At 55.4% G+C, this 11836-nt stretch overlaps 1 protein-coding gene across 1 annotated transcript in view; it reads right to left on the bottom strand.

The window, feature by feature from the left end:
• Positions 1-10318, bottom strand: part of COL9A2 (collagen type IX alpha 2 chain) — a gene marked incomplete at its 3' end in the record, with an annotated part of 16128 nt that extends 5810 nt beyond the window's left edge. The window contains exons 1-21 of the mRNA XM_019643687.1: positions 9733-10318; positions 8493-8567; positions 7245-7280; positions 7101-7163; positions 6034-6087; positions 5875-5910; positions 5756-5779; positions 5425-5478; positions 5075-5128; positions 4907-4954; positions 4582-4638; positions 4442-4495; positions 4116-4169; positions 3664-3717; positions 3516-3569; positions 3332-3385; positions 2169-2222; positions 1709-1762; positions 1487-1540; positions 472-516; positions 47-100 (exon numbers count right to left, since the gene is read on the bottom strand). Of these exons, the coding sequence (XP_019499232.1) occupies positions 47-100; positions 472-516; positions 1487-1540; positions 1709-1762; positions 2169-2222; positions 3332-3385; positions 3516-3569; positions 3664-3717; positions 4116-4169; positions 4442-4495; positions 4582-4638; positions 4907-4954; positions 5075-5128; positions 5425-5478; positions 5756-5779; positions 5875-5910; positions 6034-6087; positions 7101-7163; positions 7245-7280; positions 8493-8567; positions 9733-9804 (1104 nt within the window). The remainder of the gene's footprint in view (positions 1-46; positions 101-471; positions 517-1486; positions 1541-1708; positions 1763-2168; positions 2223-3331; positions 3386-3515; positions 3570-3663; positions 3718-4115; positions 4170-4441; positions 4496-4581; positions 4639-4906; positions 4955-5074; positions 5129-5424; positions 5479-5755; positions 5780-5874; positions 5911-6033; positions 6088-7100; positions 7164-7244; positions 7281-8492; positions 8568-9732) is intronic.
• Positions 10319-11836: the final 1518 nt, after the last annotated feature.

An 11836-nucleotide genomic window follows, 5' to 3' on the forward strand; every position in this document is an offset into this window, starting at 1 on the left:
AAAAAAAAAAAAAAAAAGCCCTTGTGTCAAAGGAGGGAACACTTACCTCCTTCCCAGGGGGACCAGAGAATCCAGGGAAGCCCTGCTGGCCTGGCTCACCCTACAGAAAAACACAAGTCTCAGGTCAGTCTGGGTGGCCCAGTCAGGCTCTTGGCCTTAGAGAACCCAATGAACCCTAAACAGACTTTGGAACCAAATGAGTTTGGGAAGGGAGAGGATGTTCTTGGTCAGGTCCTCTGGACTTCATTGATTTTCCTGTGTCTGTTTCTCCTCTGAATTTGGAGCCATGCCATCCTGTCTCCACTGAGCTGGGATGAGGGGCAGGGGGCAGAAGGCAGGAAGGAGGTGTGTCCAGGCCAAGCTGCTGAACCTGGGGTGAGGCCTGAGTCTTTACAACACACCCCTGATCCCTGCCCCCAGGCTCCCTTGCTCAGATGAAGCCATACTGCTTCCAACTTGGGGTTATCTCACCTTGTCCCCAGGGCCGCCTTTTGTCCCAGGCTGGCCTGGCACACCCTGTAGAAAGAAGTTGACATCAGTTCCTGCCCTGGCATGGGGGAATCCCATGCACCTGTGCTTTACCGCCCACCCCTCTACCCCCAAATCTAATCCAGATCCTTTTTCCCCTTGTGGGAGCTGAACAACAGAAGGCCCAGACATAGCCTCATGAACTTGATGATGCCCAGCCCCCAAACCCTAGTGGGAGAGGATGGGGGACAGAGGGGCCTGTGGTCCATGCAGAGAAGAGGAGCACGCTGTGTTCTCATAGGCACACGTGACACGTGGGTGCATACAGATACAAAGTCTGCACATGGGCACGTTAGCAGGCCCTCCAGCAGGGAGCGTGGTGGGGAGGGGGGAGGGGTTATGTGCTCCCATGGACGGGGCTCCCAAAAGGTGTGGTCCAGAGGCAGGCCTGAATGGTGAGAAGGCACAGAGAGATGGGTAAGGGCATTCTAAGCAGAGGGGTAGGCAAAGGCCTGAAGCCATGAGGGCAGAAAATCCAAGGCAGTATTGAGAAGGGAAAGCATGAAGGGCAGTGGCTACAAAGGCAGCAGTGGCAAGCTGATCGGATTGAGGTGGTCCTTGAATGCTAAGATGAGCTGTGAGGGCAAGGACTATAGCTGTCCTGTTTAGAACTGTTTCTCTGGCACTCAGTGGACCTCGAGTACTCGGTAACTATTTCTTGGCTGACTGGACGGAGTGACTTTCCTGGAGGCAGTGAGGGCCCTGGAAGGTGCTGTAGCATGGAAATGGTCAGATTCTACCTAGCCAACATGGAGGACTAGAGTGGCCAAAAGATGAGGCCTAAGCCAGGCCAGAGGCCACAGAGGTAGTGATGAGACCCTGGGTGGGGACAAGGTGTGGATTTTGATTTCATCAGCCACTCATGCCACTGTGGGGAGGTGGGCAACAGAGCGCGTGACCTCTCTGAGGAGAAGCTGCTGGCCATGGGGCAGCTCCCGTGATTCTACTGCATACTCACTGCTAGGCCCTGGTGCCCTGGGCTTCCTGGCCGCCCCGCCAGTCCTGTACTGCCCTGGGCGAGACAGAGAACCAGAGGCACAAATGAGAGCTCCATCCAGAGGGTCCATGGCTTCTACCCAGGTGCAGGCATGAAAACTATGGCCCAATGGCAGGAAGGGATGTGTCGCGGACACCCCTGAGGGTCCCTGGCCCCAACCCCACCAGCAGTCCCCATGCCTACCTTCATGCCAGGTATGCCTAGGAGCCCGTCCTTGCCGTCGACGCCCGGGGAACCCTGCTCAGGAGTAGAGTTGAGGGTAGACTTACAATGAGGAGATGCCTGGGATCAGGCCACCCACCCGTGTCCCTCTGTGACAACTGCACTGCGCAAGCAGGAAGCGGGTCTGGTGATCTTGCAGAGCCCCACCAGCCAACTGGGGGAGGGGAGTGGAAGTGGGAAGAAGACTTTGGGGGCTGGACCACCATCCTTCTCTTGTGTGGGTGGAAGGGTCCCAGAGTGCTGCAAGTTTCCCACGACCTCTCCCACCCTATTTACAGATGAAAAAACTAAGGCACAGAAAGGACATTTCCCAAGGTGACAGAGCCTCTAACAGTTCAGTCTAGAGTCCCAGCCTCCACGTCCTCTGGGGGCTTGGACAGAATTGACTGGACCCCACCCTTCGTCCCGGTGGGCCACTCACAGTTGCTCCTTTTGGGCCTGTTACTCCCTGGGGTCCTCGAACACCTTGGCTGCCCTGCAAAGTAGATAGAGATGAGGTCACCTTCAGGATGCTGAACCCCTATCTGGCTGTTCACTGAGGCAAAGAGCTGAAAACTGACCTCTGTCCCAGGGTCCCTCTGGCACGGGCTACACTGCGCAGGGGCTGGAGGAAAGGGGCCTGGGAGTGCCCTTTTGGCCCTGAACCCAGCAGGAGGGAGTAGAGGTAGGTTCCAAGCAGAAGGGGCTAGGCTGGGGGTGGTGAGAAGGGGCCAGCGCTCACTGAGGCGCCACCAAGGCCCTGAGCCCCACTGATGTAACGCAACAGCCAAATGCAATGTGTGGGTTTTGTTTGGGACTTAATTGGGACTAGAGCCCTGAAGAGACATCTTTAAGCTAACTGGGAAAAATTGAACACAGACTGGCTGTTTGATGATGTTAAAGAATAACTGATAATTTTGTTGGTGTCATCATGATATTGTGATTACATCAGAAAAAGTCCATATTTTTAAAGGTACGTACAGAAGTATTTAGGGGTAAACTGACATGATGTTAAGGATTTTCTTGAAATATCAGAGCGAAGCAATAACAAAGTGAAGGAAGGAAGGGGAAGAAGGGAAGGATGAAGTGAGCATGGCAAAATGTTAATTTAGGGGAGATGGGTTAAACGGGCGTTCATTATATCATTCTCTATTTTTGCATATGTTTTCAAGCGTGCACAATAAAAAACTAAAAATATAATAATTAGCTTTACTTTCAGCTCAGTTTTTTTCTGTAAACTCAAAACTCCTCAAAAAGAAATAAAGTCTATTAATTAAAAAAAAAAAAAGTTAAGAGAACTGGGATCTGGACCAAATCCCATTAGCCCCATGGCTGATTTGCTGGAATTTCATTGTCTGGCCCCAGTGACTGTAGGACTAGATCTCATGGCTTCTCCAAAGTCTGAATTTGATCAACAGCAGGCTGGGTTTGGAAGACTGGGGGCTGGTGGAGCTGACGAGGTTCGGCACAGACACTCCTTACACACACACACACACACACACACACACACACACACACACACACACACGGCTCAGGTGCAGGTTAGTCCTGCCCAGTACTCCCCAGGATCCCTGCTGACTGGACGACAGGAGCCTGAGGACTTACCACGTCGCCCTTCTCCCCAGCTCGGCCTGGTGGCCCCCGTGGACCTTCCTCACCCTGGCAAGAAGGACAAACAGGATTCAGGTTAAACGCCTCAGGGGGAACTGCATCCCAGCTCTTTGCAGCCCCGGGGGGGGGGGGTCCAGCATGGAGGAGGTGTGTGGGGAGGTGCCGGGAACAGACTTACTCGTGACCCCGCGGCGCCAATGGAGCCCACCATGCCTTTGTACCCACGAGGACCCTGGGGAGAGGAAGGAGGTGCAGGTCAGTTCCGGCTGGACCCCAGGATCCAGAGGGCTGTCAGGGCAGCTCTTACAGGACACCCCCAGACTCACCGTTTCTCCTTTGGGCCCCGCCATGCCCGGGTAGCCCCTGACTCCCTGAGGACCCTGTCAAGACAGAAGAATCACAGCGATGGCAACTGCAAGGCCCACTTCATGCTACCTTCTCTGATCCCCACCCCTAATCTTTACAATGGCCCTCTGAGACAAGCAGCAGAGTCCCAATCTCATAGTGGGGACACCACAGGTCAGAGACGGGAAAGCACGCGCCATGGTCACGCAAAGGGACAGTGGCAGAACCTGGGCCTCATCCAAGTCTGCTGATTGACAGCCTTGGTTCCTGTCCCCCAATTTCTGGCAGTCAGCCTCAGCTTCCTCTCCCCACCCAGAGACATGCCAGCTGGGCACAGCCATCTCTTTCACAAGTTAGAGGCGAGAGCAGGCAATTGACTCCATGAAGGTCTCCTAGAATGAGGAGAGGAGGCCCTAGGGGAAGTGTTCCTTACCGGCGGTCCAGGGATGCCTTGCTCTCCAGAAGCACCCACATCTCCTTTGGGACCCTACGGGGCATGAATGAGTGATCAGACAAGCAGGTAGGTGGAGCGTCAAGTATACAGACAACCAAAGATACCATCCCTTTCCAGTCCCATGTAACAGACAGGTGGGGAAATGGAGGCCCAGCACGGAGAAGAGACTTGCCCAGGGACACACTCCCAGCTCGAGGCTCTGTGTCCAGAGACCCACAGGGAAAGGAGAAGGAAGGAGGAAGGGGGAGGCACAGGTAGGGTCCTCTCCACATACCTTTGCTATGGCCCTCTGCCCTCATACGTACCGTCTGCCCCAGGCGGCCGGGATCTCCCAGAACCCCACGTTTGCCAGGATGCCCCTAAAGGAAAGGATGGAGCTCAGTGTGAGTTCCCCTCCCGAACGCCTGTTCCTCCCTCCCAAGACTTGGGCCAGGAGCTGGCTCACCTTTACTCCCTGCAGTCCCTGGGGGCCTTTCACGCCTGCTGGACAGTTAGTTGGGCACTGGAAAGAAAATTCCACAGGGCTCCATGGTCACGGACCTGCCTCAGGCCAGCTGGGCAGTGCTTCCCATCTTACCAACTACCAAACCCTCCTCCCACCCCACCTGTCTGAGCCACTCTGTGCAGCCTCTCCCCATCTCCCACTGACCCTGTCTCCCCTTGACCCACCCTATCTCCACCACTGCCCCTCTCCAGCTGTGCCCCCTCTCTCATCCCTTGCGCCCCCCGCCTCGTTCCTCCATTAGTCCCACCCCAGGACCACCTCTCACCAGGAAATCCGCACTGCCTTCCAGGCCCTGGATGGTTCCGGGGCGGCCCTAAGAGGAGATGTGTGGAGATGGAGCCTGACCCGAACCTTCTCCGCCCCAGGCTTTCGCCAAGGACCCTTCTCCCTTCTCAGCTGCACATTGCCATGTGGGAGGTCTGAGGGCACCTACCGGTTTCCCAGGGGGGCCTGGGGGCCCTGATGGTCCCTCTGGTCCTGGATCCCCCTGGAAGCAAGAGAGGCCCAAATCATGCACCTGCCCAGCCTTCTTTCCAGGTCACCTCCTGAGGTCTGGGCTCTCAGAGAGATCAAAGCCTGATTGACAAAGGATGGCTCCAGCCCTTGGCCTCCCTGAAAGACCTACTGCAGGATGGGCTCAGCACGTGGGGTTTCTGCCCCAGCCCTGGAGGAGCTCCCTGACAGCCAGAAGCAGGCCCAGGAACTCCTGGCTAGACACCTAGCCTGCCAGCTAGGAGGCAGAGGACAAGAGGCAAAGTGAGCAGAGGGGTGTCTGGGGCTCACCTTGGCGCCTGTGATTCCAATTTCACCAGGGAGCCCAACTGGTCCAGGTGGTCCCTAAGAGCAGAGATGTCACTGGCCAGGATGCCTTGGAGGGTTAGCCCTTCCCCACTTCTACTTAGCAACCAACCCCAGAGGTCTGACAGATTAGAGCTTTAAGGACAAGAGAATCCCAGAGCCAGTGGATAGGGCCAGAGATTTCTGGCAATTCTGCCCATTTCTGACACCATCAGAGCACGCTGGCCCCTCCCCATGATGGCCAGTCCCCTAGAAGCCCTTTTGTGTTCTCCTTCCCTAGGAGTCTTAGGGACCCTGCCGACCCTTAAGGACTTACAGGAGGTCCAGCGAAGCCAGGACCCTGAAACAGAAGGAAAGGGGATTGAGTTCATGGCTCTTTCTTCAAGTCCTCCCTACCCACAAAGGGTCGTCGAAGCCTTTGCAGGTTATACTCACCGGCAGGCCAGGGGGACCTGGGAGCCCGGGCTGGCCCTGCAAGAGCAAGGGGAGAAGCTCAGAGGCTGTGGTCTCCTGGGTCCCTGCTCTTCTCTACTGCAGCCGCTCCCAAGCTCTGGCTCTAAATTGCCCATGCTAAGTCCCCAGCAGACCACTTACCTTGACTCCGGGGGTCCCAATAGGGCCAGGCTCCCCCTTGGCTCCAGTAAGACCCTGGGGGAAGAAAGAAGGTAGATCAGTGAGAGGCAAAACTGCTCCCTGATCCATCAGGCAAGGCAGATTTGGAGGTCTCTCCTGAGTGGGCCCAGACTGCTTTCACCCCACTCTTTGAAGGTCTAGGATCCTCAACACCTCACTTTCCCTTCTGCCCAGTTCCCACGGCAACTACAGGAGGCAGACAGACAAAAAAAGGATTATCTTCTTTTGAAAGATGAGAAACCAAGTCTCAAAGATTTGTCAGCCCCGGCCTCATGCCTACCAGTTTAGGAGTCTAGAAGACCTAGATACCTAGATACAAGTCTGGAATGGTTTTTATTTGATGCCTGCCCTTGGCAGCTTTTTCTGAGCCTTTGTCCTCTCATCTGCAAAATGGGTTAATAATCATGCTTACCTCTCTGGTTGGATATGAGAACTGATGTGGAAGGCAATGTGCTTTGTAATCTTTGCAGGGTGTGGACAAGTTGGAGGGACCCTGGTGCCTTGGCACAGCTCTGGTGGGTACCTCTTGAGCCAAAAGGGCAAAGGCAACTCCTGGGGGCCTCTTCCTCCTCCCATCCTTCAGTGACTGACCCAAGTGCATCCCCCAACCAGATGGCTGTCCAATGGCCCTGGCTGTGTACAGGAGCCTGTGACCTTGGGGCCCCTGGGAACTCTGTGGTATTAGCTAAATAATGTTCCTTTCCTGAGTTTCACCTGGGGCTGCGAGGGGGTGGGGTGGGGAAGGGAAGAGGGGAGGAGAGGATGGGGCGCACAAGGACAGCTCCTCCTAGAGTATTCAGTCTGATACTTGGAGGCCAGAAATGTGAGATAAATCCTGGCTGCTGCAGACAAACAGAAGCACTCTGTGGTTCCCATTTGCTCATGACACCATGCTCCTAGGGCACGTGTGGGGTTCCAGTGAGATTACAAGTCACATGAAGAGGAAGGGGGCTCAGCTATAGAGTTTCCATCCTGCTGCCCCTCTCTGAGCAGAATATGAGGGAAGATGCCAGAACCAGGCTACTCACATCAATCCCGGGCTTCCCGTTCGGCCCATCAGGCCCCGCTTTACCAGGCTCTCCCTTAGGTCCCTTGGAAACAAAGGTGGGGCCAATATTAGCCAGAGGGCAAGAACTGGAAAGATCAAAGGTCAAAGAGGAAAAAGCACTTACCGGAGGGCCAGGTTTCCCAGGGGGGCCCTTGTCGCCCTGCAAGATACAAGTTGGTGAGAGCAAGCCCTGGCTCATGCTACCCCAAATGGGCCCATGCAGGCCCTGGGTGAACAGTCCCACATGCCTGTCTCTTCACTATCGTCTCTTCTGTCCTGGATCCCCTGAGCCTTGCACTTTTTAGGAAAATAGCTCTGTTTCCCTCAAAAAAAAAATGTCATAGGTTAATTGAAATCAACCCCAGCCAGGCCGGAGAGGGTGATATCAACATGTAGGTGGGTTTTAGGCATGCCAGTGCTGGTAAGGTACCAGTTATGAGACTTGCAAACGGGGTTGCGGGCTCCAAGTTACCCCCGCGAGCTGGTGCCTGTTGGATTTGGGCAAGTGTGGGAAGAAAGTTTCAGAAAAACATGAAGGGGAGGTGAGTGACATCGGCAGCGGCCGTCGTCTGGAGTGAGGTCAGGAAAACAAGAGACTGGGGCAGAGGCAAGGACCAAGAAGCCCTATGAAGGAGGCAGATTCAAACTCCCCAACGCAGGAAGGACCTCCTTTCCCTTGTGACAAAGGACCCTTGGTAGAGGACAGGAAGGGTCTGGAGTCAGATCCAGCCCCAGAGAGGCCTCTAGGCATTTCAGAGCCTGCTGCATCCAGGGACCTGGCTGGGATCCAGCGTCCTGTGTTTGGGGGGTGGGGGCACCGGGCTGAATAGAAGTCTGTCCAGATGGGTAAACATGGAGCTGACCTCCTGGGGGAGCCTCCTGAATGAGATATTTAACCCTCACGCTAGGGAGAGCAGGGAACAAGCCCAGATGGTTCTAAATCAGGGAGAAATGCAAAGGGAAGAGACAAGAGTCTGGCCCCAACTAACTACTCAGTGGTCTGGCCAAGGCTCCCAAGTTACCCTGAAAGAGCATCCAGACGTGCCAGAGGGCAGGGCGAGGGGTTAAGGCGTCTCCCACTCCACAAAAAGGGGAGAGGAGGAGAGAGGGATAAGGAATCGCTGTGATCTGCGGTGGGCAGGCAGCACAGCAGCTCCTTGTCGGTGGGCAGCTATAACCGGCTCTGCATCTCCCTACTGGTTTGAGGTTTTTGCAGAACAAACGGGCTCCTTGTGGTGCGGGCCAGCGCCGCCTACTGGCAACAGGGGGCACTGCATCTCCAGACACCACCTCCACCACCCGTCCCCCGGCTCACAAAGTTCGCCTTTGTCCGCAGTATCCCTCCCCCTCCCGTCCCAGGTTAGAGACTCACGTCGATGCCGTCGGATCCAGGCACTCCCGGCGGCCCTGGGGGCCCCGGGGGACCCCGCTCTCCTGGCGGACCTCTCTGAAAACACACACAGGGGTGCAGCCTTCAGACAGTGTATGGAGAGGAGCGTCCCAGGAGTTCACCTCTTCCAGGAAAGACAGCGCCCTCAGGGAGCAGCAAACTCCCGTTTATTGAGAACATACGGTGTACCGGATACTGTGTGCCATTACGTATAGTATCTTAGTGAATGCTCAGAATTGTGAGGAGGATGCTATTTTGAGCCCCCGTTTGCAGCTGAAACAGGCTCAGAAAGATTAAGAATGATCACAGAGAATAAGTGGTGGAGCCAGGATTCCGTCCTGGTTCTGCCCAATTCCTTCCCCTGTACCACGCTGCCCTTGTGCTGTCGTGGTGCGGAATAGACCGGGATCCTGATGGCTCAAATAAGTCACAGATGGTACAATGAAGGGAAGGGTTACTCGTATTGTTTTTAGATGAACAACAGGCACGGATGGTGAGTAGGCACTCCCTCCCCTCCCCCTGGTGTGGGTAAAACCCGAAAGGAAGGTGGGGGGTGGGGAGGGGAAGCCTGTTCTCTCCTCCCACTCAGAGCACCCCTCTCCTTAGCGTGGCCCTCTTATGGGGGTCAGCTCCGACCCAGACAAGGGTTCCGCGTGCCAAGTGCCCGGGACCCTCCCTAGGCTGGAGACCCCGCAGAGAGCTGCAAACCGCACAGGGCATTGGACTGCACTCTGGCCCTGCCCCACTGCGCCCACGTCCCGTTAGATCCCCGGCCCCCAGGCGGCCTTCGGAAGTGACACGCGCGAGCCCCACGGAGAAGCGGTGGCCGGGGGAGAGAGGCGTCTGGCTGGAGCTGGCGCCCCCTGGGAAGCAGAGGGGGCGAAGGCTCCCGAGCCGGGTGAATGGGCACCATTGTCTCCGCCGCCACCTGGGCTCGTCCGGCTGCCAGGAACTAGCGCCAGCTCCTGTCCCACGATGCTGTCCCTGGCAGGGCCCAGCATCTCGGGACAGGGTCCCTCTAACTCCCCGGCTCATCAACCTCCTTTCACCGTGCCGGAATGCGCCCCGAAAGTGCACCTACCTAGGTGACTTGCGCCTTGGGTTCAGGAGTGTCAGTAGAGGGTGGAGGACAGGCAGAGCCCTCACCAGACTCCTGGGTCCTGGACCCCAGACCCCACACCCCGCACCCGGACCTCGGCTCCGGAGTGGCAGCGGGACTTACGATCTGCGCTAGGGCGAGCCCGAGCACCTGGAGGAGGATGAGGAGGCTGCGGGGGGCGGCCACGGCAGTCATGGTGGCGGCAGGTTGGAGAAGGACGGGGGCCCGGGTCCACGCACGCACAGACGGCAGAGGCTCCCCACTTGGCGCTGGCTGCTCTCGGACGCAGAGGGCCCGGCCCCCTGAATATGCGGCGGGGCGGGGCTGGGGGCCCGCGGGGTCTGTCACCTGAGAGGATTGGGGAGGGAGGTAGTGTCCTCAGCCCAGCTCCGCCCCGCTCCGTCCAGCTGCCAGCGCCCACCCTCTGTCGGACTTCCCCGAGGCCCCAGCCCTGAAATCCGAGGAGCGGCCGCAGCGCAGGACGGAGACTATGGTCCAGTTTCTGTGTGAGGTCCACTTCCAGCCTGACCTCCAGGGCCTAGCACCTTCCCCCTGACACGCAGCCTGCGCTCCACCGCTTGCCCTCCGTCCTCCCACTTCTGCCTGAGAGTCTGGGTCAGTCCTCTCGCCAGACCAAGCTGGCCTCAGATTCTGCAGACTTTTCAGCAAGCTCTGCCCACCTCCACCCACCTCTTTTCTCTCTACACACAAACAGGCCTCTTCCATATTAAAACATACCCAAGCCCTTCCTGGATCAGCCATCCTGCGAATACCCCCACCTGCCTCCTCCCTCTTGTTCATTGCTAATTCCGTAGCAGAGTTGTTTGCACCCACCTCCAAACTTCCTCTCCTTCTCACCTCCCTACTTCTACCCCAGCTAGGAGATAAATCGGTCTCCCGAAGGTCACCAGTGAGGTCTAACCCTTCTCCCATCGTCAGGACAGGCTGTTGGCACCCCGGCCTGCCCTTGGCCATTTTGTTCTTGAAGCCAGCCCTGTCAGGCTTCCACCATCTAAATCCTTCTATTGCCTTTTCTTCTCTGCACCTCACTCAAGCACTGGAGTCTCTAGGATTGGGCTTTCTCACTCTCTCTGGGTGATCTCCTCTATGGAAACAACCACCACCTTATATATCAGAGTTTCCAAACCCCACCTGTCCAGCATAGCTTCTCTCCTGAGTCCCTTCCCTTCCCTTTCAATCACCTAAACAATATCAATAAAGTGCTTAGAAATCTGACTCTGTCACTAACTTTAAGTATAACCACAGGAACCTAAAACGATGTGGTCTCAGTTTCCTCACCTGTAAAAGGGGATAATAAGAGTATCTTACAGAGTTTGTGTGAAGATTGAATGAGATAATGCATGCACAGTGTTTAACCTAGTACTAGCACATAGTAGGTGCTTGATACATTTTAGCTTTCATTATGATTTATTCAGGATCCTCAGTTTACCAGAACTGCACCCGATGTGGGGAAGACAACCTCAAGCAGATCAGTCAAAATAGTCAAGGAGATTACCCTCTGAAATCTAGACAAGTCCAACTCCATTGGACATTTTGGCAAAGGGCCCTGGGCTTTGAAGGGTGTTCCTGGAGCTGAGTTTGGGACAATGGGCTTGAGAGAATTGCCTTACAGAGTCAGGAAGAATTTGGCGTTCGTAGGAACTAAGATGAGGGGAGGAGTTGGTGAGAAATGGATGATGGACATTGCCTGGGGTGGGTGGGGTCATATGTGCAAAGGACTTCTAAGAAATGGGATGTCCAAGGTTATTGGCTTTGTGTTGTTCATTTCTTCTTGTCTTTGTGGGCTAAACACGCAAAGGCCTCATGTGAGTAAGTTTTCTTTTTTTGTGGAAATTATGAAAAAAGGATGAGCTTCACATGAACAGCAAACATTTATACAGGAGGTGCCCCCCAAAATGTGTACACATTTATTTTCTTAATTGGGGAACAGTGTGTTTCTCCAGGACCCATCAGCTCCAAGTCAAGTAGTTGTTTCAATCTAGTTGTGGAGGGCGCACCTCAGTGGCCCATGTGGAGATCGAACCGGCAACCTTGGTGTTATGAGCACTGCGCTCTAACCAACTGAGCCAGCTGGCTGCCCCTAGTTTTTTTTTTTTTGTAAACTGCCAAAATGTTTTCCAGAATGCATGTACTATTTTATATTCCCACCAATAATGTATAAAAGATCCAGTTTCTTTACATGCTTGCCAGCATTTGGGGTTGTCAT

The sequence above is a fragment of the Hipposideros armiger genome, unplaced genomic scaffold, assembly GCF_001890085.2.
Source record: "Hipposideros armiger isolate ML-2016 unplaced genomic scaffold, ASM189008v1 scaffold_82, whole genome shotgun sequence".
Taxonomy (NCBI): Eukaryota; Metazoa; Chordata; class Mammalia; order Chiroptera; family Hipposideridae; genus Hipposideros; species Hipposideros armiger.